The sequence below is a fragment of the Paramisgurnus dabryanus genome, chromosome 15, assembly GCF_030506205.2.
Source record: "Paramisgurnus dabryanus chromosome 15, PD_genome_1.1, whole genome shotgun sequence".
Lineage (NCBI taxonomy): Eukaryota > Metazoa > Chordata > Actinopteri > Cypriniformes > Cobitidae > Paramisgurnus > Paramisgurnus dabryanus.
In genome coordinates this window covers 1,732,679-1,759,545 of record NC_133351.1, presented here as the reverse complement: position 1 = coordinate 1,759,545, position 26,867 = coordinate 1,732,679, and the positions used below count along the sequence as shown (strand labels likewise).

Below are 26,867 nucleotides of genomic sequence, written 5' to 3'. Positions count from 1 at the left end.
AGCTGCTTCGGAAACATTTAACAATTCTGAAAAGCACAATATAAATAAAATTAAAATCTGAATGTAATTAAAGAGGGTCACCCACTGAAGTATTTGTGTCCCAGTGCTGGTGAACGCACAAACACCCCTTTGATGAAGATGACGAGATGACTGATGAGGATGAAGGGTGGCGGGAGAGCAGGACGACTGTGATATTCTTTAATCAGCTCATAACGCTGGAACTTCCAGATGGTGTCGGTGTTGTCCTGAACCTCCTGGAACGTATAGCTGTGATGGACAGTAACAGCATTTCAACAAGACTCCACATGAGATATGGATTCATTTCAATACATTCACTTTTTATGCAAACACTTACAGAATCTTCATGTTAAGCAGAAACACAATCACAATGGCAAAACTATTTTATTAGCATATCGGCATTACAAATAGCTCTGTGTGTGTGTTTCACTTTGGGTAAAAGTTTTCCCAAGTGTGTACAGTATGCATAGCCACAAGTAAGATAAGTGTCTGTGTGTTTTACAGCATGTAGACTCACCTTAAGATGGCAATAAGAAGGTTAAGCAGCAGAATGTTGGTGAACAGCAGATAGACGCACAGCAGAATGACGGTCAGCCATACTGGGAATACTGGCATGTTGTCGTCACTTAAAATGGGACATTTGGGCTTTAAAGGGTCTGTGGCATTTACACTACAGCTGTTCATATCAAACTGAGTGTCTGGAACACAAAAAAACACAGATGTTCATTTACTTTATCTGTCTAAATATCTGTTGTTATCGAATCTCTGGATTTCTTATTTCTGGACAGAATATATGGATAGCTTGCTAAACAATTTCTCACCGGAAAACCAATAAAATCTCTTTAATATCTCAACTGTTTACCTATCAGTATCAACTAACAGGAGATAAAACATTAAATAAGACTGAGATGTTTAATGCAAATGAGAATTGTGACATTATTTTCATGACTATAACATACAAAGTGGTATTCAAACACCATATTAACATTTGTTTTATAGCTTTTATATATACATATATGTCATGTTGTAAAGCCTCCATGAAAAATTGGGAAGGGAGCTCAAACTTGAGGAGGAGGGTTGTGGAGGAATCATCACTGTGAAAGCGTGGAGACTGACTCGCTTATATAAGCTCTCAGAGTGATTGACGGGACTAAATGTTTAGGCTCCTCCCAAACCTAAGTTTAGAACTACATTAAAATAATGTCACAATGCTAAAATCCAAAATAATCTCAACAAGCTTCATTTCTCTTGAATGTCTTTTGAGGATGAATGGAAAAATAAAGTTCTCACTGTCTATATCAGTGGGGAGGTTGCCGAATAAGATGAGGTACGGCTCATAAACAGCACCGCGGAGGATCCAATCCAGTCTGTCTTCGTTCTGAATCAAAATGCCTTGCTTAGCCACGCCGTACGCCACCACCCAGATACTCAACAGAAACATGAAGAAGAACAAATCCGTCATCTGTAGATATCAAAACAAGAGAATATTCTGACCAATCAATAAATAATATCTGTCAGCATTTATTTCTATAATCATAAATACATATCAGATCTATTCTAAACATGATATGCGTGTACTTTTATCTCACACAAGCATTCTTAAAGGCGTCATATTATACAAAACCAATGTCAGTGATCTTTCTCTGACCTTTACTATGAAACAGACCTCGAGCTGAGGGTTTTTGGTTGGGTCTAGTTTATAAAATCCCCGTGAAGTCAGATATTAAAGGGACAATCCACTTTTTTTGAAAATGGGCACATTTTTCAGCTCCTCTAGAGTTAAATATTTGCTTTTTTGGAATCCATATATAATCTATAATCTCATTCTGGTGTAATAATCAAGAACTTTGCTGCTGTACTATGGCTGCAGCAGGCGCAATGATATTACATAGTGCCCGAAAATAGTCCCCTGCTATTTAAAGTTACCAAGGGGATTCTTTTAAGGCACTGTGTAATATCACTCCCAGACCCAGAGATCAGATGAATGGATTCCAGAACATTAAAAATCAATTGTTTAACTCTAGGGAAGCTGGAAAATGAAAAAAAAAGTGGAGTGTCCCTTTAAATGTGTTCTGAGTTTGTCACACCACAAAAAAAAATATTAACCACCCTGCCAAATTTAAATGATTGAAAAAAGCCAAACAGATCAAATAAAATCTTGGAAAAACAGGCAGGATTATCTGCGCAATCCTGACGTCACCTTTTTACTAAAGTTCCAACGGTTCATTAAAAAACAGCTATTTCAAGCAGGCTATGTGCACTTGACTGTGAAATGACTGTTTTGACACTTAAATGGTACTTTCATAGCCCATAGACCTTAGTTATCATGAAAAAAGTCATGAAATTTCAAATTTTACAATAGGGGACCTTTATTGATCTAACACTGCAATTTAGTACAAAATAGTTTAAATTTAGCGTGTTTTAAAAATAAATTTTTAACATTTATAATGTGTTTAGAAACATTTTTCAAGATTGACTTTACAGGAACTTAAAAGTTATACATTAGGTGTGACACAGCAAGCTTGACTGATTTTACCAAATTTAACTCTTTAACATTTATTTTTTTAGTTCTTCTGTTTTTGTTGTTGTTTGTTTTTTGGAATATTAGAATCTGACTTCCCTTTTCCTCTCTGTGATTGGACATCCAGGGCAGGGCCCTATCATACATCCGGCGCAACGCAGCGCAAGTGTCTTTTGCTAGTTTAAACCCAGCGTAATTATAATTTTCATGTTTAGCGCCACGTTGTTTAAAGGAACAGTATGTAGGATTGTGGTCAAAACTGGTATTGCAATAACAAAACGTGTTTATAAAACTGGTACTGTAATCACCCAACTGCTTGCCCAATACACATCATGACAACATAAACATCAGTTGAGGGCTGCAACTCCACTTTTTAAATGACAATATCCTGGCCAGACCACTGTTGTCAGTGATATAAGTATTTGAAATGAAAATGGTTTCTTAATGTCTAGTGACATATCAGGGCCATTTTATGATTAATTGATATAAATTTCTTACATACTGTTCCTTTAAATAGCAAATGCATTTGCACCCAATTTTGCGCCCATGGACGTTCTTGCTTGAGAACGAGGTGTGTTTAGCGCATTGTTGGCGCATTGCTAATTTGAGGCAACTAAAATAGACTATGCCATTGACCAACAAAAACCTGCCCTAAAGTCAATGGCGCAATATTGTTTTTGTTATTTAATGAGCGTGTTAGAAATATGCGCCTATAAACGGGACGACATTGCGTGTTTGCTTATCACATGGATGCACAGCAGCACATAAACATTATTAAATATAAAAAATAAAGGATTAAAATGTAAAAGATTATTATTGAGTCTCTTGGATATAAATGAGGACCGATTATGAGACGTTAGAAGGTGTAAAGAGCTGCTTCACCTACAGTCTGGTAAGTAAATAAATGCTTTGCTTTAAACAAATGCAAATATATTTAAAAATATTTCTTTAAATGGCACCCCGCGGATTTATTATATATGATGACATTGTACCTCTGGATATGAGATGAGAACCGTTTTTAGGTAATGCTTTTCAAAGCACTCATGACGCACATTTGTAAATTCTTTATCTCCTGTTTGTTACAAATAAAGTATTTTTACAGTATAAACCAGAGATCATGTAGGCAATCCATACATTTATTGCAATTAAAAGCCTGCATTTTAATTCCATGACTGAAAGAAAACGACTTTTAAAGGTTTTAATAATAAAAAAAAACAATTTCAATACAAATGAAAACAAGACATTTTTTTTTAACATCAATCTGAAACTGGGGGTCTTTTTCCTTTGCTTAGTTTTGAGTTTGCAAATTCCCCAATCTAAATAGAGAATCAGCATGGCGTGAGCGCAACTGGTTTTTAAAGAGGATGAGAGATGAGACTCTCATTGGTTTATTGCACGTTACGCCCAAAACACACCCTTTACGTCCATTTAGATAATGCCCTTAGATCATATAGGGCCTCCATAGTTAGTTTCCAAATAAACATTCAATAATCATCACTGACCAATAAAAGTGTACGGTCATGTAATCAAGTTTATCTGTGCCACTTTGGAAAGTTTTAAGGTCATAAAGCTACAGTGGACCACAAACTCTTAAAAATCTGATCGCATCTCAAAGCATAAACCATGTTGATGTGAACAGAATAAATGAATGTTATGAAACCCACCATTCTCCTGACAATGATGATTTTGGGTCCCAGGGTTCGACTGATGGTAAAGATGGCCATCAGTCTCAGGCAGAATATAATGAAGTCAATGCACAGAAGAACTTTACCAATGTAGAACAAAGTGTCTGAGGACTCCAGCCTGCGGGATACAAAATAAAATACTCAGATTTATAGTACAGTATCTTTACTTCAGTGTCATTAACTCAACTGAAATCTTATTTTACTCTACTGATCTGAACTGTTTTAACTTTACCTGCATACCAGACCGGCGATGAACAGCACAATTGACAGCACATCCAGAATGTTCCACACATCTTTGATATACAACTTTGCTTTCTTACGAAAACCAGAGCCATCAAAGTCGTGATAAAGCTGTGAATCATTTAAGAGTATAAATCCATCAGTCCAACGTACACCACAAACATAATAACAATAACATAATATTTTAAATCAAACACGCTTATATGTCTATATTCTGACTGTTAACATTCATTTCATATTTTTATTATTATAGAGCAAGGTTGACTGATTTTATCAAATTTTACTCTTTGTTAGTTCTTCTGTTTTTTTTTTTTTTGGTTGGTTTTTGGAGTATTAGAATCTGACTTCCCTTTTACCTTACTGTGATTGGACATCTACTGTTAGTCACTCCAATAGATGTCCAATCTATGTGCTAAAAACAAGCAAAAAGATCTGCCAATGTGGTAAGAACAAATCTTCAAATTTCAAATCTTGAAATAAGTTTACTTTTTTCTTAAACACTTAATTAAAAATCCAAACTAAATTTTCTTACCCCATTGGCAGATTTTTTTTAGCTTGTTTTAAGCACAAATTCACTTAAATTTGATATTTTTTGTCTTAAAACTAAACTTATTTTCTTAGGTCATGTTGCTCATCAATGAAAATGCATCTTGATTTAAAGGGACACTCCACTTTTTTGAAGATATGCTCATTTTCCAGCTCCCCTAGAGTTAAACATTTGATTCTTACCGTTTTGTAATCCATTCAGCCAATCTTTGGTCTGGCGCTACCACATTTAGCATAGCTTAGCACAATCCATTAAATCTGATTAGACCATTAGCATCACGCTAAAAAAATAACAGCAGGCGTAGTGATATTACCCAGTGCCTGAAAATAGTGCCCTTGGTAACTTTCAATAACTTTCAGTAACTTTCAATAGCTGGGCACTATTTTCAGGCAGTGCGTATATCACAACGCCTGCTGTTATTTTTTTGTGCAATGCTAATGGTCTAATCAGATTCAATGGATTGTGCTAAGCTATGCTAAAAGTTGTAACGCCAGACCTGGAGATCGGCTGAATGGATTCCAAAACGGTAAAAATCAAGTGTTTAACTCTAGGGGAGCTGGAAAATGAGCATATTTTTTAAAAAGTAGAGTGTCCCTTTAGGTACTTTTTAGGTATTTGTACTGAAAACAAGAGACAAATCGACAGACAGACGGAGATCTCTCACCTGTCTAACCTCCTCACACACCAGTGATCCCAGCCAGACGTAGAGCAGAAGTTCTCTCCATGATGGAAAAGTCTGGAAATCGATCATCAGAACCACGGCAAAGAGCCACAGGAAACCAAAATAAGAGGCGATACTCCAGTAAAACTTCACTTGAGGTGAATGAAAGAATTTCATAAGGCGAGATCCGCAGTTCAGAGGCTTGAGCTGAGACGTCTGTGAAGAGCCACTGGATAAACAATAGAGAAGACATTTGATTTATTACGGTCTATAATAATTGAAGACGAGCAGTGATTTGGTTTCATCTGCACTGTTTGTAAAGGTCACGTTCTTGTGATCCCATTTTTAAGTGTGTAATGTTGCTGTTAGAGCATAAATAATACCTGTAAAATGATAAAGCTCAAAGTTCACTGCCAGGCGATATATTTTCTTTAACAGAATTTGCCCTGCAAAGCCTACAGCGAACGGCCGGTTTGGACTACAGCCCTCTATCTCCTGCTTTAATGACGTCACTAGAACAATTTTTTGACTAAACTCCGCCCACAGGAATACGTCAGTCGTCAGCTAAGCTAACGGCAAGCTAAGCTACTATCGAATCACAACACACTAAACAAGCTACACAATCAGAACTCATTAGACTTCATAGAACAAGGACGACATCAGCCCGTTTTGAGGAAAGTGAAAACAGCGCTATACAGATAAGTCAATTGTGTAAAAAATAAAACACGTGTTATATTGTGCACTGTAAACACAATCAAAGTTTTCAAAACACAAAGAACGGGATGTATAATGTTGCTATAAGTGCATCAGAGTCAGATCTACAACTGTTGCATTATGTTATAAATAATAAAGAGAAGTTTAATTTTCAAAGCCTGCAAAGATCCATGTCTTCTTTAAATCACCAAACATGACCTGTATAAATAGCTCCTAATTTTAGAATGAAAGGGTCATGAATAATAATGATGAGCTCTGCTCTGATTGGCTGTTTCTCAGAGCAGCTCTTTCAGTAGCTCTGTGTGTGTGTAAACAGATCTTATGTTTGAGTCTATATCAAATTTTGAGTAATAATCAATTGTTTGGAGATTGTTAATGGACGTTTCTGAGTGGTAAGTTTGTGTTGTTTTCAGTATGGACCTGCAAAACGTAACTGTAACGTCTATAGTAGAACTTCAGCCTAAACACTAGCATATAGCATTAACTAGCATATAGCATTAACTAGCCTATGGCATTATCTGCCATATATAGCATTAACTAGCATATAGTGCTAACTCAGCAGTTACAACTTAGTTTTTAGTATTGTAATGACAGTGTAATTAATTGAATGTTGTGGCGTACATCTCGACTGTAATGTCACAGCTGGTGTTATGTTGAGATTGATCTGTTTTCCAGCGGTCTTTTACATGCACAAGGTTTATATAAAAAGGAGGAAACAATCATGTTTGAGGCTCACTCTTATTATTGAGGAAATCTTATTATTCATTTATGCTTAGATAAATACAGTTTTAAAACAAAGGTATGCTTTAAGTAATTTTGCACGTACATGTCAACTTTCTGTACATGTGAACAGTTAGTTGACATGTAAGGGAATCATCGGAATAAAGTGTAAACGAAAACATTATTCATCACAGGATAATAATGCATTCACATTACATTAGCTTATGTTTATATTACATTAACATACCGTAAATTGTTTTTAATTTTGGTATTTGTGTGTCCAGAATCCATGGCCAGTTTCTGTTGCTCTGTCCTCTCTGCCGCTCTCTGAATATCTTCATCACGTCTGGAATACAACAAACATCATCACATCACACAAACATCATTTATTTGGACATTACAGAAGATAATTAAAGTTAACAATTTAAAATGTAGCTGAAAAATCATTTCTTATAAGATTAGAAAGGGCTGCACTACTAACTGGTGATTGCTTTAAACTTTTACTTTAATAGTGAAACGCTGCCATCTAAAGGTGACTGGATTTAATGTTTAAAAGATTGAGTTTTGATCTTAAAGTTTTATAATTCAATCAGTTATATTTTTTACCTGAAGGACAAGAAGCCAGTGTATATAAGAGGAAAAAAGACCATGCAGACCAAAACCTTCCAGTATGGATTATCCACTGAGAGCTCACCGGACCAGATCTGTGTGAGCAGACTCTACAGACAGACAGACAGACAGACAGACAGACAGACAGACAGACAGACAGACAGACAGACAGACAGACAGACAGACAGACTCAACCTACATGACTCAACCTTAATGTCAGGTTTACAGATTGAAATGAAATCCTCATAATGACCTGGACTCCTGAGTGAGCGATGAATCTTTTATTCTGAGCTTCCAGAGCGAGCCACAGACAGGTGCATCTGCCCCACGCCGGTGACATACGGATCAAGAGTTTCTGAGCTCGCTGAGGATCACTGTTGTGACATTCACTGAAAACACCTACAACACAACGCTAAAGATCAACACAAACACAAATGACAAACACTCAGGACAGAAGTGTTGAGGTCATCATACCCATGGCTTGTGCCTCATAGTGATCGGCGTGATCTCTCATTTCCTTCGCCTCCTCACCATCAAGATCTCGGGTTTCCCGCGCCAGTTTTCTCAAGATCTTACTGGCTGCCAGAGCGGCTGCGATACAATCTCTGCACTATAAATACAAACACACACAGAAATGCATGCAGTTAGCAGTGCTACAAACTACTCATGATGTAAAGAAGTTAAACTACACAATCAGCCACTAACACAGTCAGACTTCAGATTTATGTTTAAAATAGCTTCAAGCTTATTGATTAGTTTTCATCACTCAGTATAGTCGATGCATACTGTGCACAGTTTGTACATTCATGCATTAATCAATACATTAATAACAATCTTGAGGACACAGTAGATTACATTACAAATGTTTAAAATAAATCAGAGCACAATGCAATGACGTCTACTTGATCTTTAATTTTCAGTATGAACCAATGCCAAAGATTGAGACATTTTAACAAAAATGTGTTTTTTGTATCTCAGAGATGAATACCCATACAGCAAAAAATATGTTTTAAATATATGCTAAATCCATTTTGTGGGAAGCTTAATAAAATATATTTTTAAATTTGAAAATATATTTAGTTTTAACCTTTATATATATTAACATATATTTTAAAATGTATTTCAGAGGCAACAAATACATTTCTAATTTAACAACATATATGCCAAAATATATATATTTTTCCTTGACAAAATATATGTTTTTACAAAATGTATGAAGTATAAGATGTATAAGTATGAATAAAATATAAAATTATAAGTATATTTTTGCAACTGAGCAGTTTAAATTTAATTTTAACCTTTTCAAACCTGTTACTGTATGTTGCTACCCAGTCTCACGACGTTTCGTGATATAGTCACATATTTTTTTTATCTTTTTTCGTGATATTATCACAAATTTCTGCGTTTTTTCTTGATCATATAATGAATTCCTGTTAGCGTGTGATTATCAGATATTGGTTAGTTCTCAACTGCTTTTTCCTATTTTTAAACCATTGTCACTTTATATATTGGTGTATACTATTTTTTCTGATTAATTTTTTTATATGTCGCCTGGCATTAGGGTTAAAGCTGGGTTTGGGTAGGTATGTCATTTTATGTAAATCTAACCCTAAACCGAAGCGACAATGGTAAGAAAATAGGACAAAGCAGTTGAGTAACCAATATATGATAATCACACGAAAACAGCAATTCGTTATACGATCACGAAAAAACGCGAAAATTCATGATAATATCACGAAAAAAGAATAAAAAATTACGTGACTATATCACGAAATTTACAGTTTTTCTTCCAATGCGATGTTTAAATAAATTCTTAAGAATATATTTATTTAAAAAATATATTTCAAAATTTACAACAAATCGCCAAAAAATATATTGGTAAAAAATTAATTTCTGTAAAAAATATATTTTTTAAATATATATCAATTTTGGACATTTTTTATATTTTGAAATATATTTTAAAGCATTTACATTAAAATCACATTGGAAGAAAAACGTTGCATATTAGTTATTATTTTTTGTAGATTTTCAACAGTGGCGGCCAGTGACTTTTTTTTCAAGGGCGCGAGATGCGAAGCTTGTCACAACATGTTAAGTAAGTGTCTTGTGAGTATTTAGTAAACGTAAAAATATTCTTTTATCATAAACCCTTTCGAGGCACTTTTTTTTGACATGACGCATGATGCACATGGTTCACATGACGCAACGAACACATATTTTGAAATTGCGCCCCTCGGAAGAGAAGTCACTGGCTGCAACTGATTTTGAAATATATTTAACCCTTAAGAGTTCCTAGGGACATTTTGTGCCATTTTGATTTTGATTTTTAAACCACCTTGACTGTGATGATTGAATATTGCCCAAACTTGCCAAAGGTTAATCATTTTTGATACATTTTAGAATTTTGGTTTCAGTTTTTTAAATTAGCTTAAAATGGCTAAGCTACGCAAAAACCGACTAATGTGTTCCTAAGGACAAAAACTGCCCCATTTAAAACCATCTACCATTTTTGACCCCCCATTTATCTTAACATAAACTAATACATACCTTTATGTCAATATATCATTTTAAACTACTGGCCTTGAAGTTTTAATTTTTATACTTGTCCACCAGGTGGCGCTACTTTTTGCCATTTCATGCATTCATCAAAATGTCACAATTTTTGCTGTTTTCTGCGGACCGCATAGCTACTGAAAAGATAAACCTTTAATGTTGAAAATTGGTGTGTGTGTAAAAAAAGTGTGTCTGAGTGGTAAGGGGGTGGTGGTGATGTCGGGGTGGAGTCGGTGTTGAGTGGGGCAGGGGGGCATATTCAACATTCTTCTGATATTATCCAAATTCTTCTCTTTTTGAAGGGCACATTCTGCGTTATAAACTAATTCAGTAATAAAAACGATGAGAGGCCAGAACCGAAACAAACTCAATCTTCATTTTGTTTCTCGCTCATGTTGTTTATGCAAGTACACTGCTATAAGTATGAACAGTTTAGCAGAAGTAGTGAAAATGGCAAGGCATTACAGCACACATAAGGCTCCTGAAATAATCATGCACTTCAAGAGCGAGGATGGCTCCTCATCTTCCTCCGAGGATTCTGAGGTCGACACGGAGGCCTCAGAGGTGGAAGTAGACCAGCTGGAGTCTAATTCATTAGAGGGATCTTCAGAAGACTTCTCAGAAGGTGAGAGCGGACAGGAGATGGATGAAGTGGCGGCAGGATGGACGTCAAATATTGAAAAATCTTCTGGTCTCCCACAAACATGGAGATGCTCCGCTACTTCCCAGCAGCCAGAGATTTGATCCCAGGGCTCACACACTATGCCACTGCCCGAATTAGAGCCCTGACTCGAAGCTTTTCATTGATGCTGATGCATGAAATCCTGCAGCATATTGGGGCCATGACAAACCTACATGGAAGACAGTCATTGACTGGAGAGATCTTGAGACAGAGAAACTGCAGGCTTATGTGTGGCTGCTCAATCTGACCGGTGTTTACAGATAAAAAATGAATCAGCCCTCAGTCTCTGGAGTGAGAAATCAGGACAGGTCACTATCTGGGCTACGATGTCCCACAAAAGGTTTCACGACATCAGGCGAACACTGTGGTTCGATTAATGTTAACATATTGGCATTTAAAGGGTTAAAATTTCCACAAATTTAATTAATATTTGACATGTATGTTTCAGGAAGAAGTAGTGTAAAAACATTTAATAGTTTAAAGTGGAAAAAAATATTGATGTATGATATTTTTAGAGCAGTTTTTGGGAAGGTGTCATTTTGGCCTTAGGATCATTTTGGCCTTAGGAAGTGTGAGTTTTGTATAAATTCTGACCTTGTTCAAAAAATAAAAATGCATGAAAATCAATGGTGCTACCAATCTTTGACCCATCCTAGGGTATAATAATAATAATAATCACATGGTGGTTCAAATGTGTTTTTTGGGAAATATTTAGTTTTTTTGTTTTTTTCTTTAAAAAAAACATGGGCTAATGTAAGCAAACAGGCATATAAAGGGTTAAAATTTCCACAAATGTAATTAATATTTGATATCTATGTTTCAGGCAGTAGTTCTAAAAGACTGCATCGTTTAAAATGAAAAAAATATTGACGTATGATATGTTTAGAGCAATTTTTGGGAAGGTGTCATTTTGTGGCCTTAGGAACACTTAAGGAAGTTTTTAATAAAATCTGACCTTGTTCAAAAAATAACAATGCATGGAAATCAATGTTGCTACCAATCTTTGACCCATCTCAGGGTATAATAATAATAATAATCACATGGTGGTTCAAATGTGTTTTTTGGAAAATATTTAGTTTTTTTGTTTTTTCTGTTAAAAAAACATGGGCTAATGTAAACAAACAGGCATATAAAGGGTTAAAATTTCCACAAATTTAATCAATATTTGATATGTATGTTTCAGGCAGTAGTTCTAAAAGACTGCATCGTTTAAAATGAAAAAAATATTGACGTATGATATGTTTAGAGCAATTTTTGGGAAGGTGTCATTTTGTGGCCTTAGGAACACTTAAGGAAGTTTTTAATAAAATCTGACCTTGTTCAAAAAATAACAATGCATGGAAATCAATGTTGCTACCAATCTTTGACCCATCTCAGGGTATAATAATAATAATAATCACATGGTGGTTCAAATGTGTTTTTTGGAAAATATTTAGTTTTTTTGTTTTTTTCTGTTAAAAAAACATGGGCTAATGTAAACAAACAGGCATATAAAGGGTTAAAATTTCCACAAATTTAATCATTATTTGATATCTATGTTTCAGGCAGAAGTAGTTCTAAAAGACTGCATCGTTTAAAATGAAAAAAAATATTGACGTATGTTATTTTTAGAGCAGTTTTTGTGAAGGTGTCATTTTGTGGCCTTAGGAACACTTAAGGAAGTTTTTTAAAGGAACTCTTGAGGGTTAAAATGATATTTGACTTTTTTTGCCATATGGGTAATAAAAGCCACTGAATAAAGATCATGTGACAACAATGTAGCAAATCTTCTGTTTAAAACATTTATCATTGCATTATGTGTTCAGGTTCACACACTATTAAAAAAGAACATGTTTAATTATTCATCAAGTACGCTATAAACAATGACACACAGAGTTTGTCAGTAATGTCTCAGTATTTTTACCTGTTCCCAACCAATTTCTGCCAGTTCTCTGTTATTCTGTACAACAGCCCAGAGGAAGAGATCCCGGCCCGGATCCGAGACCGAGTCTGGGGTCGACTCGTCACCATAACATGGAAGCTCGACCGGCGCTTTGGATGGCACCTGTAAAGAAATCAAACATCATCTGATAACAGTCAAACCAGACAAAAACTTTGGATGATTGATTCATTTTTATCTAAAATGTCATGAACTGTCATGTCCCAAACACATTTACTCCCCCTAAATCTTATTATTGTATTACTGTAAGTTACAGTAAGGAGAATCAATGACCTTTACAAAATTAAGTAGGTTTTTATAACCACGGTATTACTACAGCAGTTTTTGTAGCTCAGCCATAGATTTTGTGGGTTTAATTATAGTAACCATGTATTTTGTGGTTTTAATTTGAGTAAAACCATGGTTGATTTTCGCAAGAGGAAAATATTGTAAATAAAAAAAACCCTAAGGTTAAACGTCCAATGAGAATATGGGGGAATATACATTTAATTCTCATGAAATGACGTAACAAAAACCAAAACCAAAACCACATCCTGTTTTGACTGAGTCTGGAGTAATCTCAACTTGCCGTTAAACACACGTTGTCTTTAGTTGTTTTGTGGCGTGGTGAGCCATACAGAGGCTGAGTGAAGCTGCCCAACAAATGTCTCACTTCTTCAGACACGTGAATCAGTGAAACTTTATTACTGCCGGTGGATGACGCTTGACCTCTGCGGGTCCTGCCGTCCTGAACACGTTTAACCAGCTTACGTGAGAAGAAACAACCGGGCATGTTGGCATAAAGTTCACAGAGCGTCTCTTCATTTTCCAGAAACTGCCGAACACACACACCGTTCTCCAGCAGGAGACGCACGAACTCCGGCTTATCGCCCACCAGAGCGGAGAACATGGACGGGTGAAGATCACTGGACTGAGATAGAAAATCACACTTTTACTTTCATTATAAACAAATCCAGAACAATAAACACCCTTAAACTATCATTAAAATAAGCTCAAATACTAAGTCTAATGTTAAGGCTTTTGTAATCAGTTTAGTCTTCAGGTTACCTGCTGTCATCATACAGCAATGCTTTAAGAAATTTGCATGCATTTACATTTGTGCACATATGACTAACAGAGACAGTGTTTATTTGGTATTGTCTACATGTTTTAAATATGCAAACAGCTCCAGTCAAACTTATATTTGATGTCTTTGTGAAATGCTGATTGCTGACTGTGTATATATGGCTGTAAACATTATGAATAACAGTAAAAATTATTAAAATCTGACTATTAATATTAATAAATAGTATTATAACACTATTATAAATGATATAAATATTATATAACTTTTAACACACCGTCCATTGGCTCTCCTCAGTGAAAATCTCGGTCTCTGCAATGTCAACTCGATTCCAGGCCACAGCAAGCTCCAGCTGTCTCTCCCAAGACTGTCGACCGGTGCCCTCTTCATTCCTGGATGCTGAAGAGACAACAAAGGTCACACACAAAAATTGTAAAGCGCACAATAAAATCAGCAGTTCCTTTCAGATGATGCTCCTCAACTTCCAGATGTCTGGTGTGCATCGGTTCACAATGAAGCTTGTGTATACTGGGTAGGGGTGAGTGATATGAGCCCGATATTTTCCACTCTCCAGCCGGTATATCGGTATTAGAGTATATTGCCACATGAGAAAAAAAACATTTTGGATTCACATGGTAGTAAACTTTAGTTAAATTACTGACAAAATATGTATTTTTAACCTACAAGAAAAAGTAAGGGAATGGTCATAGACATTTTTTTTCTCAAAAAGTGCCACTGTGCAGATGGCCGTATGAATATTATGCATATTGTCACTGTCAAGTTAAAAACCTTGTATCTACTTTTTCATGAAATTGAACAAGCACTATTTTTAAATAATTCAACACATATACAGAATCATGGGCGTCGGAAGCAAATGAAAAGTGGGTGGGTCCCCACATAGCCCCCCCCCCCCGAAAAATACATTTACTGCAATAGATGACATTTTCATGTTTCCTTTTAATTAGCCTGAACATTTGCGTTTATTAAATTAAAGACAGTAGCCTATTACGGTCGAAATTCTGGTAATAGCCCTTTAAATATTTTGCAAATAATGACAGATGTCATGTTTCAGTTATCTTTCTCTGTGTCATCTTTTTTCTCTACTCTGACAGTAGGCTACAATGTTTATTTTTTATTTTGAGGAAATAAAAGGTAAGAAAAACGAATGAAGGTAAACTAATACAACTTTTGTATACCTTTTTTATTTGTTATACCCAATCTCTCTTTCTTTCTCTTAGAGAAATATAAATGTGAGATTCTGGAAATGAGATCACTTTATTTTATGGTTTCCGTCGGGAAACAATGCTGTGCTGTCATAAGAGTTTGAGCATGTGTACTTCTAAAACACAATCGATTAAACAGAGGTATGACTTTATGAATTATCTGCAAATGTACCTCGCAAATAATGTTAATACGTGTTCTAAATGAAAAGTAATTGGCTTCTGTAAAAAAACTTGAAAATTATCCAGCGATCGTGCCATAATCAAAATAAACTATTTTACAGCAGTAATATTTAACAAGTAGCCTATACTTTTAACGTTTGAAAGGAACCACATTTAGTGCTGTGTTAATTATCATTAAAAGCAAAACGGGAGTCTCTGTGCCTCCGCGACAGATGCAATTCTTCTGGCATCTCTCCTCATCATCTCCTGCTTTTTTCTTCTGTGTCTTGAACTTGGGGCTTGAGTCCGACCTAAGGTTCGAGCTGCCTTTAAGAACACCAAGCTATAAGTTCGTTTACCGTGAATTATTAAGACTAAATGGTCAGGCAAACTCGTGAAACAATGAAAGTAAAATAATCCGCTATAATATGCTTTTACACGTCTATAGAAAATATACTATAAATAAAGCAGTTATTAATTTCCCTAATGCATGGTTGTTTGACATTTACTTCTGTTTAAAACGTTATTCATTTGGCAAATGAGGTTTTTCAGCACTATGTTCGAACAGCAACTCAGCGTCCACTCACCCCCGCGAATTATGTTTAAAAGCTGAAACGGGTCCGCGGTGTAAAAAAAAGCAAAGGTTAGGGATCCCTACTCTAGTGGAATGGATTTGGACTAACAGCGCTTTGATAAGTGAACAGACAAATGCGCTAAATTAGAGAAAAAGTGGGTGGGTCCATTATCATTGGTCTTAAAAAGTGGGTGGGTCCTGTCCCACCCACGTATAATGGTTCCGACGCCCATGTACAGAATACAAGTCATGCTTTTAACTCTTTCCCCGCCGTTGACAAGTTATTTCATCAATACATTTTTATGTTAATCTGCGATTGTACACTAGATGACTTACCCAATTTATGCAAAAACTGAAGCCAAAACATTATTTTAAACACTGTGTATGTTTTGATAATCATGCTGAATCTGATCTCTAACAAATTCCTTCACAAAAATGCAATTATTTCAGCTTTTTGCAAAAAAAAGATTTTTAAAGAAAAATACCCATATTTAAGAGTTTATAGGCAGATAAAAAATATAGATAGGATGAAACGTTTTGTTTGTTTGTTTATTTTTTGTTTGAAAGCAGAGGGTCTGTTCTTTCTTTTGATATATTTTTATGTTGATATATTTTTAGAAGAACAATTTCCTGGAATACATTTTGTGAAACTTTTGTAAAATCACAAAAAATGCTGGCGGCCAACTTTTCAAAAAATGGCTAGCGGGGAATGAGTTAAAAATATTTATTTTGACACAACTTTAAAGAAAGTGAACACTGCGCTTCTAGGTTTTCATTTTAGTCCACTTTAACATCATATTCACACTCTGCAAAATGACTAAAAAAGATACACATATTTCCAATCATATCAATTATTTTCTAAAACGGGCAGCTCATCAGGGTGGCATTTTGCAGGGGGCAACCACGATAAAGAAATTAAATACAGCCGTTGTCAAGGTTTCGCCATGTGTTTTTGTTTTGTTTATTGTTCATGTCTTTTATTATGTAGTTCTGTTCCATGTTTAATTTTTTATTATTTGTGAGGCGAGCGAGTTGAGATCCCAAGTGCAGTTTATTTAATATTAAACAAGAACAAACACAAAAGATATCAAATAAAACCACCAGTAGACATGTTACAGCTTAACAAAGGATAAAGGGAACATGAGGGCTATATATAGGGACAGGGCACCAATCAGAACATGACACATCAAGGAATGGATAAACAAGAGACAACCATGACAATGAAGACTTTCAGTATAAAAGACATGAACATGAAACAGAACTACATAATAAAAGACATGAACAATAAACAAAACAAGAACACATGACAAAACCGTGACAGCCGTGACCGAGTTTTACCTTTCATTTGCATGACACATCTCAGTTAATCTGTACGGGACTCATAGCGTGCACTCTCCACATGGTGAAATAAGAGATGGATGGCAGTGGTTTGTAAATATATGAATGCAAAGTATAGAAATGCAAAAATAGTGCTCATGAATATGTAACTGTATCAACAGTATTGTATAATCCATATCATGAAACAACACAATACTGGTAATCACTTTCATACCGATATATCCAACCCTACCTCAAGGCAAGTCGTGATGTAGTCACAAAATATTTGATTTATTTATTTGTGTTTATGGACACGTTTTTTTCACTTTTCGTTGTGTGATTGAGCACGAATTTCTATAAATAGTTTTTCGTGTCCCTAGCACGACTTTCTTTTTCATGTCAGTTTATCTTTTGTTTTTCCTATTTTTTCTCCTATTTTTAAATAATTGTCACTTGGGGTTAGATTTCGGGTTTGGGTTAGGATGTAATTTTATGTATTGGTTTCTACATGTTTTTCTTCCGATTTTTAAACTATTTTCACTTGCGTTTATAGTTGGGGTTTGGGTTAAATAGTCTGAAATGTAACAGAGAAAGTCGTTCTAACCCCGAGTGAAAATTATAAAAAATAGAAAAAAACTATGAGAAAACAATACGTAAAATCACATGAAAAAGAAAGTTGTGCTGTGGACACAAAAAACTATTTATATACATTTAATTAAATTATATAAACTATTTAATGCGCAAATATAAAAGCACAGAGACATACCAGTATATTTACAATGGGAAAGTCAGTTGTGTGTTTGAAGATGGAATAGACCAAGACTTCGTGTTTTTCAGGTGATGGTTTAAAATGTCACATATGTCCCTCTGGTGAGTTTTTTTTTAAAACTGCAATTTTTAATCGACAGCAGCAGTATCTTTTTTTATTTAACAAAAGTTATTTGAACAAACCACAATAAACATATTAAACTATTACATGTATTCAGTATTGTTTTTGTTTTATGAAAATATTATTATGCAGTAAGACATGAGCTTATGAAATGATTTGCTTATTTAAAAAAATATTTTAAAACGTAACAAAAGTATGCGCAAACACATTACAAACTATTATAAACATTAACCAATAAGCAGTTTATGTCGTATATATTCTATACTGTATACTGTGTAATAAAATATAGAAGCAGAATAAATAAACCATCAGCATATTTTTATCAGCATAATATTAGTTGTTTTTAAATAATTATTGTATTTATTGTTCACTGGCAGTGTCTATGAAAGGTTTTCCTTCATGGATGTGTGGACATGAGTGCATGTGCACCACATCCACATTAGTCTCTTGTGTGTGTATTATGGTTAAAACAAATGTTTTGTAAAGATTAACTGCATTTGTATTAGCTATTATTGCAACCCCTAACTGCACAAATTATGTCGGTCTTCCTGGATTTCATAATAAACATTAAAAAGCCAGTCAAAAAGGCACACTTGTGTCCCTCCCAATACAACTATCATTAACTGTAGTGGCTCACCGGAAGTCTTACACAAAGGAGCTCAAAGATGGCAGCGCCCACATTTACATCAAAAGAAGGTGAATACCATGACTGCCTTGAAACTGGGTTGGTATATCGCCCACCCCTAATACTGGGTTGATCAAATGAACAAAAATTAGAAATGAACTTTGCCAGGTTATATATTTATAAGATATACAGTAATGTAGATATCCATGAGTAATATATTCTGTATATTCCACATTGTAATCTGAGCTCTCATCCTGAATAATTTACAACATAGACCAAACTTCATAAAGAGAGACAGAGGTCTGAATACAGACTACATTTGCATTAAAGGTTCAATATTGAATGACGCAACAGAAAAAGCTCCTTTGCATTACAGGACACTCGATCAATACAGAAAAGCAGCGCAAACGCTAACAGCTTCCTCAATCAGAGACGTGACTTGAATCTCAAGGAATGATGAAGATCTGTAAGTCAGACTGAGATGCATTATACAAATTGATTTTGTGTTTGATCTAAAGGCATGTAAATCCAGCTTTATATCTTTCTATAATGAATTATATTTTATAAAACCATATGAACACAAAAAGCATGTAATATATCGCCAAAACAGACATACTCTCATTCATTCTGATAGATGCTGCTAATGATAGTATATGGTTAACTTAAATCCATCTCCATTACACATCCAGCCATTACTACAGTAAACCAATTACACTTCTGTACATCAGCCAGTAAATGTGATTAACTCTATGAGTAAGGATCAGATTCAAACCTTTGAGCAGAGCTTGCAGAATGGCAACATCAACGTCACTGTTTTTCTCTTCGTCGATACGAAACACAGTCAGCAAATGAGGCATCCGGATTATGTCCTGAATCTAAAGAAAGTCAACATTACAACATGAAATAAAAACTGAATAAGATTGAAACAACAAATCTTTTGACTGATTATTTCAACTGAAGTGATTTATTTGTATGAATGCGAAATGTGAAACGAATCTTGTAGTGAAACTAAAATAAATAATTTAATTTCATCACCTTCTTGGTCCACTCAATGAACTGAACCTCAGAAAAACGTTTGTACTCCTGTCCAAAAAACCTCTTCATCAGCTGTTTAATATGGACCACAGTGACCTTTGACGCTGGCAGACCGGCCACCTGAGCGATGACGTCCGCCATACGGCCGGATCCTTCCAGGACGACGCACGGTGTGTTGTTCAGCATTGAATTATAAATTGTCTGTGAGTATGAACATGAAAGATCATTCAGCATGAATCTGAAAATGTTTGGAAACTTGGACAATTTTTGGAGATTTTCTAAAATCTCACGTTTAAAGTTCCTGGTCCACCCTCCAGCACCACACAGACCACAGGTATCGTCACACCGCTCTCTATTAAAGAAGATATTGTAAAAAGATAAGTAAAAAAATACAGGGTTAGATTTACTAAACAAATTAGCGTGAGAGCGCAATTCCAAAAAAGCGCCAATGGGAGGGGAAAGTCGCAAATTACATAATACTGGAACAACAGCTGATTTCCATAATGACCAATGCAATTTACAAAGAACAGCGCAAATTAGATCAGGGTCGCAAATAAGCAGAGCTGATGAGGTGCGGGTAACACCTGATGCCCTTTAGTTCAGCACCCCGGACATTGCAGATAAAAATTCTGGGTGTGAAATCCCAGCTAACGAAGCCAAAGTACACTGAAAAGAACTGGAGGACAAAAAAATTAAGTTTTGAAACACTTGGCATTGTCATGATCCTGCCCGCCTGTCACAATAATTCATAGTGCATGTGGCAGGATTGTGACGGTACCCATGTTTTGTTTGGTAGCACATGGCCTTTTGTTTGGGCTGTGTGCTTCAGTGTCTTGTCTCTGCCCCCGCCCGCTTGCGTGACATCTGCGAAAACACGGTGAAAACGCGTCAAAATGGGAAAAAGCTGTTGTGAGATAGACTGTATTAACAGATTAACAAGATTTTGGAGCTATCGTTTTACAGACTGCCAAAAAACACCGAAAGGAAAAGTAAATTGATCGTTCATGCCAACGTCCACAGACCACAGATGGGTTGACAAGTTGCTAGGGTCACTAAGCAGAGGTTTTACTTTCTATTTAAAAGTATTTTTTTAAGTATTTGTATTTTATCCGTGTTTTTCTTTGGAAAACATACATTCCAAAGCATATTATCATACTTTTTACTCTATTACATTTCGTAAATAATACGTTTTTGTTTTACATTTAATATTTAAGTACATTAACGTAGTTTTACTCAAGTAAAAGTACACATTTTAAATGCAATTAGGTATTAAATAAATTTTAATATGCAATATTAAAGAATACACAGTATGATAGAATGTAGTGAAGTAAAATTTTTCCCAATATAAACATCCTAATAAAGCACAGATGCTTGTATTGTCCACCTCTGCTATCAAGTCCAACTAAATTCAATTTAAGCTGATCAGTTTTACTGGCATTTTCGCAAACCCGCTATGAAAACTTCCAGCATGGTCACGTGTTAAAGTGACGTCAATGCATACCCTCTATTTAAGGCCCCATTGTGTTCTGTCCTGCTGTGTTGAATGGTTTTGGTTTGTTTGATTGTTGGACATAGTTGTCATAGTCAAGTCAAGTAAGTTTAGTATAGTCTTGTAATAGTGTGTTGTCACGTCATAGTCTTATCTGTTAGTGTTATCAGTTTATATGGTGTCATTTTCTCCCATGTGGGCTTTAGTTGTAAATAAACCTTTTGAGTTCATCATGTACCGGCACTTGGGTCCCGTTCCTTGCATATTCATGACAAGTATTGTGTGACTTCTCCTGGTGACTCATCTTTTATTTCCTCCAGCAAATAAAAATAACATGGCTTGGGAAACAATATTTTTGAATAATATTCCTCTGAATAAATGTGTTGCGTGTTAAAAATCCTCTGTCTTGTACCAAGACACTCTCTCTGATCTCTGTGATGCCTTTACTATCAGCAACAATTACAGCACAAAATTATATAAGACATGCTTTTTTTGGTTTTAAATAATGACGTAAATACCAGTAATATCACACGCACAAATATTAGTAAATTGGGTTGCGTGAATCATTTAAATACTCTCCCCCATAAATTTTGCGTCTGAAAGGGAAACTCCTAGAAATGCATATGCAAAAAGGTCAGTCGCAAAAATAACAAGACCACACCTTTTCAGTGCTAATGATCCTTTAATAAATCACATTTAGTAAATGTCGTTATTTAACGCCAAAATGATGGTTTGCACTGACACAATTGTTAGTAAATCTGGCCCTCATTTCAAACAGCTTCAGTGATGTCTGCTACATTTGTAATTGGTATAGTTTATAAAGAGAAATACTACAGTTTGCAGCACTTTACCTCTGTTCCCCAGTGGCTGCTCAGAGATCAGTTTCTCCAGTCGAGCCCGCAGTTCAATTTCAGCTCCATAACGTCCATGAGTGCCATCATCCACCAGAAGAAAATGAGAATGATTTATATCCAGACATGAAAGTCGTCCTTGTCCCTGCTCATCCAGAGAATAATCCGCTGGAAAACAACCCTGATAGAGACACAGCATGAAACATCAACATTACCAACATAAAAACCCAAATACAAAATCATGCTTAAAACATTGTTGTACAGTAGCAGTAGTCATAATGCCCATGAATCTTACAGCTGTTACACAATATCTGTCAAAATGAACAATCAAAACAAAGACTCTAAATCTTTGACCACATTGTGTTATTAAAATATTATTACACTTTACATGTGTAATGTACAGCATATACTGCATGGCCATTTAGTGTGAATCCAGAGGAGGTTTTATAGTTATTGTTCATATTTAATGTGTCAGTTGATGCAGGTAAATAAAACCTCTTACCTCAGCACTGATAAGTTTTTGGCGATTATGAATGATACCCCACGTCACCACACCGATGACCACGATCTGTCCCTCCATTGAGCTGCTACTGAGCGTGTAATCTCGCACGGCCATACCCACGTGTTTCATCACACCTGCATGAGTGCCACCTGTCAGGATCCATGCACCTGACAAAGGTTAAAGGGGTCATAGCTTGAAAATATAACTTTTTCCATGTTTAAGTGCTATAATTGGGTCCCCAGTGTTTTTATCATTCTAGAAAATGTGAAAAAGATCAACCCAGTAACTTAGTTTTGGTTACCATTCTCTGCAAGCATGTGGAAAAAATAGATAATTAAAATTTGGCTCCCCTTGTGATGTCAGAAGGGATCTTATTATAATAATACCGCCCCTTAACCTGCACTATGCAACCACAGCATTGACATTTAGTGCAGAGAGAGAGAAAAAAAAATTGACAACACAATTGAGTTTCAATTTCAACAAACCACCATTATGGTGATCAGTGTTTGCATTTCATCAGCTCATTTGCATTTTAAAGGACACACCCAAAAACTGCTAATTTTTGCTCACATCTAGAAAGTGTCAATTTTAACATGTTATAATAAATTATCTGTGTGGTGTTTTGAGCTAAAATTTCACATATGTACTTTATGGACACCAAAGACTTGTTTTACATCTTCAAAAAAATCTTATAATATGTCCCCTTTAAGAGTTGAAATTACAGAAGTACCGCCAGAGTGGTGCTTACAGAAGTACCGTTTATGCATGTATATTGGTGTGTAAATATGTATTTATCAGTGACGGCTAGGGAACATTTTCTCTGTGCATGACACTTGACCATACTTTCAACATGTGACCCATTCTATAAAAACCCAGCTAAAGTCATCTTTCAAGAAATGTGAGGCTCCTTACCATGTTTTGAAGATTAGCTCACAATGCAATGCTAACAGGAGTTAATATTGCCTTTACTACCTTATCAATATGAGCCCAATCTGATCCAGAAAATGCAGATGACCAAGCCGACTGATTAACTTTACCAGTGCAACTAGAGCAGAACGTAACAGATTGGTAAGATAAGGATACTAAATTAAAACCATGTCTGCACTTGTGATCGTAGAAACGACAAACAACAAGCACTACTGTAAACTGCTCAAAATTTGTATTTAAATCAGTAGTAAACTCTTTAAATATGAAAACATAAACTACTTACTGGCTGTGAGTCAGAAGCGGGCGGAGTTATGATAATGCCCGTCATGTCATGAAGTAAACTGTTGCCTACAATCTGTGTGTTTGTTGTTGTCCAAGAAAAGAGATTTAAGTTGGAGATAACGCATGTCACCGTTTACGTTGGACTTGTACCTTTTGCATATCGTTAATATGTACAAATACACATTTACACACCAAAGGAAATGTAAAATCGTAAATCGGAAAATAGGTGCTCTTTAATGAAGGTCTTAAAAAAACACAGACCATCGAAATTGTCTGTAATTTATACTGCATCTGTATGTTATTGTTTCTAGTATTCTTTAAGCACTGAATTGAATTTTGATTCAGAGCCGACACACTTTGATGTAGAGTACATCACAGAAATATAGAAAGCTGTTATTAACTGAGACAAGCTTTCTGTATCGCTCATTTCTCGAAAGTATCGGATCAGTTATCTCCCTGGCATCGGCTCTGGGCACTCAGACAAGCAGACGCTGGTACCTGTGGTCTGGGCCACTTTGATGAGGCCACGGCGAAACTTATTCTTCAATTGACTCTTCATGCCGAAGTTTTTGGCCCCACCGGTCACTGATATCAGGAGATTGGGAAGACGTAGTTTCCACTGTTCTGTCATCAACTGATAGAGATGCTCGGGTGGTGTGGCAGATGATATCCGAACATACTTCACACACAAGGGTAGACCTTCAATAAGTTTACATATAATCTTTAAACTAGATCATTATAAATATATATATATAAAAACAGATCTTATTATACTGAACCCCTAAGGCGACATTGGAGTAAAAAAAAAATCAAAAGTTTAGTTTCATGTGCTCACGCGAAACCTTCATGTGCAAATTTTTTTTACGTTTAATTTCGTGTGCTCATGTGAAACTTTTGTGCGTGCAGGTGAAACTATCGCTTGCGCAGGCGAAAGTTTCGGGTGCGCACATGATACTTTCGCCTGCGCAAGCAATAGTTTCACATGCACGCACAAAAGTTTCACGTGAGCACATGAAATTAAACGTTAAAAAAATTTAACTTAACGTGCGCACGCAAAAGTTTCACATGACCACACGAGAGTTTCACGTGCGCACGCAAACTAAACTTTATTTCATTTTTGCTCCATGTCCCCTTAGGGGCACCGTATAATTATGTAATATTTTGCATACATTAAAAATAACACGTAATTTTCATTTTTGCTTTGTGTTATTAAATTAATGTCATTTAGAATTTTAGTGATATTAAGATTCATTGATAGAAAATGTCTAAAGTTTAAAAGACAACAAGCTTTTCACCTTCCCCAATTTCTGTCCAAGCCCACCAAAACTAATATCTCCATAGGCATCAGTGGGTTCTTCTCTGATGTGTTTGTGATGACTCCACTCTTTACCCAAATATTGCTCGGGTTTGATGGCCTCATCGCAGTGTTGGACCTTCGGGTATCCACACTTACAAATCCCTTCACTGTCAATCATAATTCATGTTATTCACACACATGCACACACACACATAAGCAGAGTAGTTTACTTTGCAATCTCCTTTGTCAACAGACCAATAGAGATGAGTTTTATGTGTCATGCTGATACAAAGTAAACGTGCACATGATTGACACACATATCGCACATGCCCACCGACAGGGGGGGACAAACGGGTCTGTTGTCCCGGGCCCAGGGTAGGGAGGGGGCCCAGAGGGGGGCCCAGAACTGGAACTTATGTAATAATTGTTTAAAAATAAAGAAAATATTTGATTCATTTGATTTGAAGTTCAGTACGCTCAAAATGTCCGGTCAGACTCAGCACATGTCCGGTGCTCAGAAAAGAAAAGAAGAAAATATAGGCCTTATAGAGGAAAATAGAATTCCTAATTCTCCCCATTAGGAATCTGTGACCGCAGATATAGTCACTGCATCGCGTGTGTTTAGAAGTCTGTGCTGTTTGCTGTGAGGTTTTTATGACAGAAAGCACAAACTATTTTTAATATGTAAAACTTGAATTTGAAATAAAACTTAACGCGGAGAAGATAATGAGATCTCTATCGTCTCTATTGCTAAGTGACGCGACAATTATTTATTATTTCAAATCTGTTTACAAGATAAAGATACATGGTGTTGTTAAACAGATAAAAATTATCTTGATATAGGCTACATTCATTATGAGAAGCATTTTCTTTTTACTGTTACACTGTAGACAGTAATATATGTATTTTATATCAAACTCTATGGTCGTGACAGCACATTATCCATTATCTGTTGGTTCATGTTGGTCCAGTTTAATTCAGGGTAATCCTTTAATAAAATGTAATTATAAAATATTTTATTGTTTTGTAATATTCACAGCGCACATTCTCTCAGATCGTTTAAAAAAAAATTTATTATTCTGCAAAATTCCGCATAGATTTTGCAAAAGAAATCCGCAGAAATAGCAAAAAATATCTCCTTACACAGATTCCTTACACAGCTGTACTACTCTTGCAGTAATTAAAGCAGTTCAGATTTGTTTTAAATGGCAAGATAGTTATATTTCTTTTTTTATTTACATTGTAGAGTATTTTTGTTTGTTAAAGTTATTTATGATAGGCTAACCAACAAGCACCCGACAGCAAGTTGACGACATGTTTGATGAATTGAACTCTCAAATAAACACTTCACTTGCCTATAATAACAACTATATAAAATATATATTTTCAGCATATCACAGTGTTAGTTTAAACGTTTATTATCAACACACACTATTTTTAAAAAGCGGAGGCAGGTTGCTCTGCTGCTCGCAGCTGCAACGGGTGCAGAAATAAATAAATGAAAAGGGCTATAGCTACAAAACGAAACGAAATAAACATGAAACGAATAAACATGCAACCTGCCTTATCTTACAACTTCGCTATGCATATATATATGTATTATAGATTATGTCTTGGATGCTGTTTGCATAGATTATGCGCAGTATTAATCTAGTCCTCCATTAATATTTTTTCCCGGTGCGCTGAAGGTCCTGCTGTTAAATATGCAACAGCTGCATTGTAAATGTGTGGCCGGCTGTGCTTAT

General features: G+C 35.6%; 1 protein-coding gene across 1 annotated transcript in view; it reads right to left on the bottom strand.

The window, feature by feature from the left end:
- Positions 1-26,867, bottom strand: part of trpm2 (transient receptor potential cation channel, subfamily M, member 2) — a 39,977-nt gene that overhangs the window by 8,277 nt on the left and 4,833 nt on the right. The window contains exons 2-21 of the mRNA XM_065252368.2: positions 25,121-25,289; positions 24,324-24,504; positions 22,617-22,783; positions 22,115-22,295; positions 20,065-20,126; positions 19,775-19,975; positions 19,512-19,614; positions 14,230-14,351; positions 13,458-13,799; positions 12,854-12,994; positions 8,190-8,325; positions 7,969-8,114; positions 7,713-7,825; positions 7,354-7,452; positions 5,676-5,901; positions 4,457-4,575; positions 4,204-4,342; positions 1,309-1,480; positions 536-716; positions 86-267 (exon numbers count right to left, since the gene is read on the bottom strand). Of these exons, the coding sequence (XP_065108440.1) occupies positions 86-267; positions 536-716; positions 1,309-1,480; positions 4,204-4,342; positions 4,457-4,575; positions 5,676-5,901; positions 7,354-7,452; positions 7,713-7,825; positions 7,969-8,114; positions 8,190-8,325; positions 12,854-12,994; positions 13,458-13,799; positions 14,230-14,351; positions 19,512-19,614; positions 19,775-19,975; positions 20,065-20,126; positions 22,115-22,295; positions 22,617-22,783; positions 24,324-24,504; positions 25,121-25,289 (3,182 nt within the window). The remainder of the gene's footprint in view (positions 1-85; positions 268-535; positions 717-1,308; positions 1,481-4,203; positions 4,343-4,456; positions 4,576-5,675; positions 5,902-7,353; positions 7,453-7,712; positions 7,826-7,968; positions 8,115-8,189; positions 8,326-12,853; positions 12,995-13,457; positions 13,800-14,229; positions 14,352-19,511; positions 19,615-19,774; positions 19,976-20,064; positions 20,127-22,114; positions 22,296-22,616; positions 22,784-24,323; positions 24,505-25,120; positions 25,290-26,867) is intronic.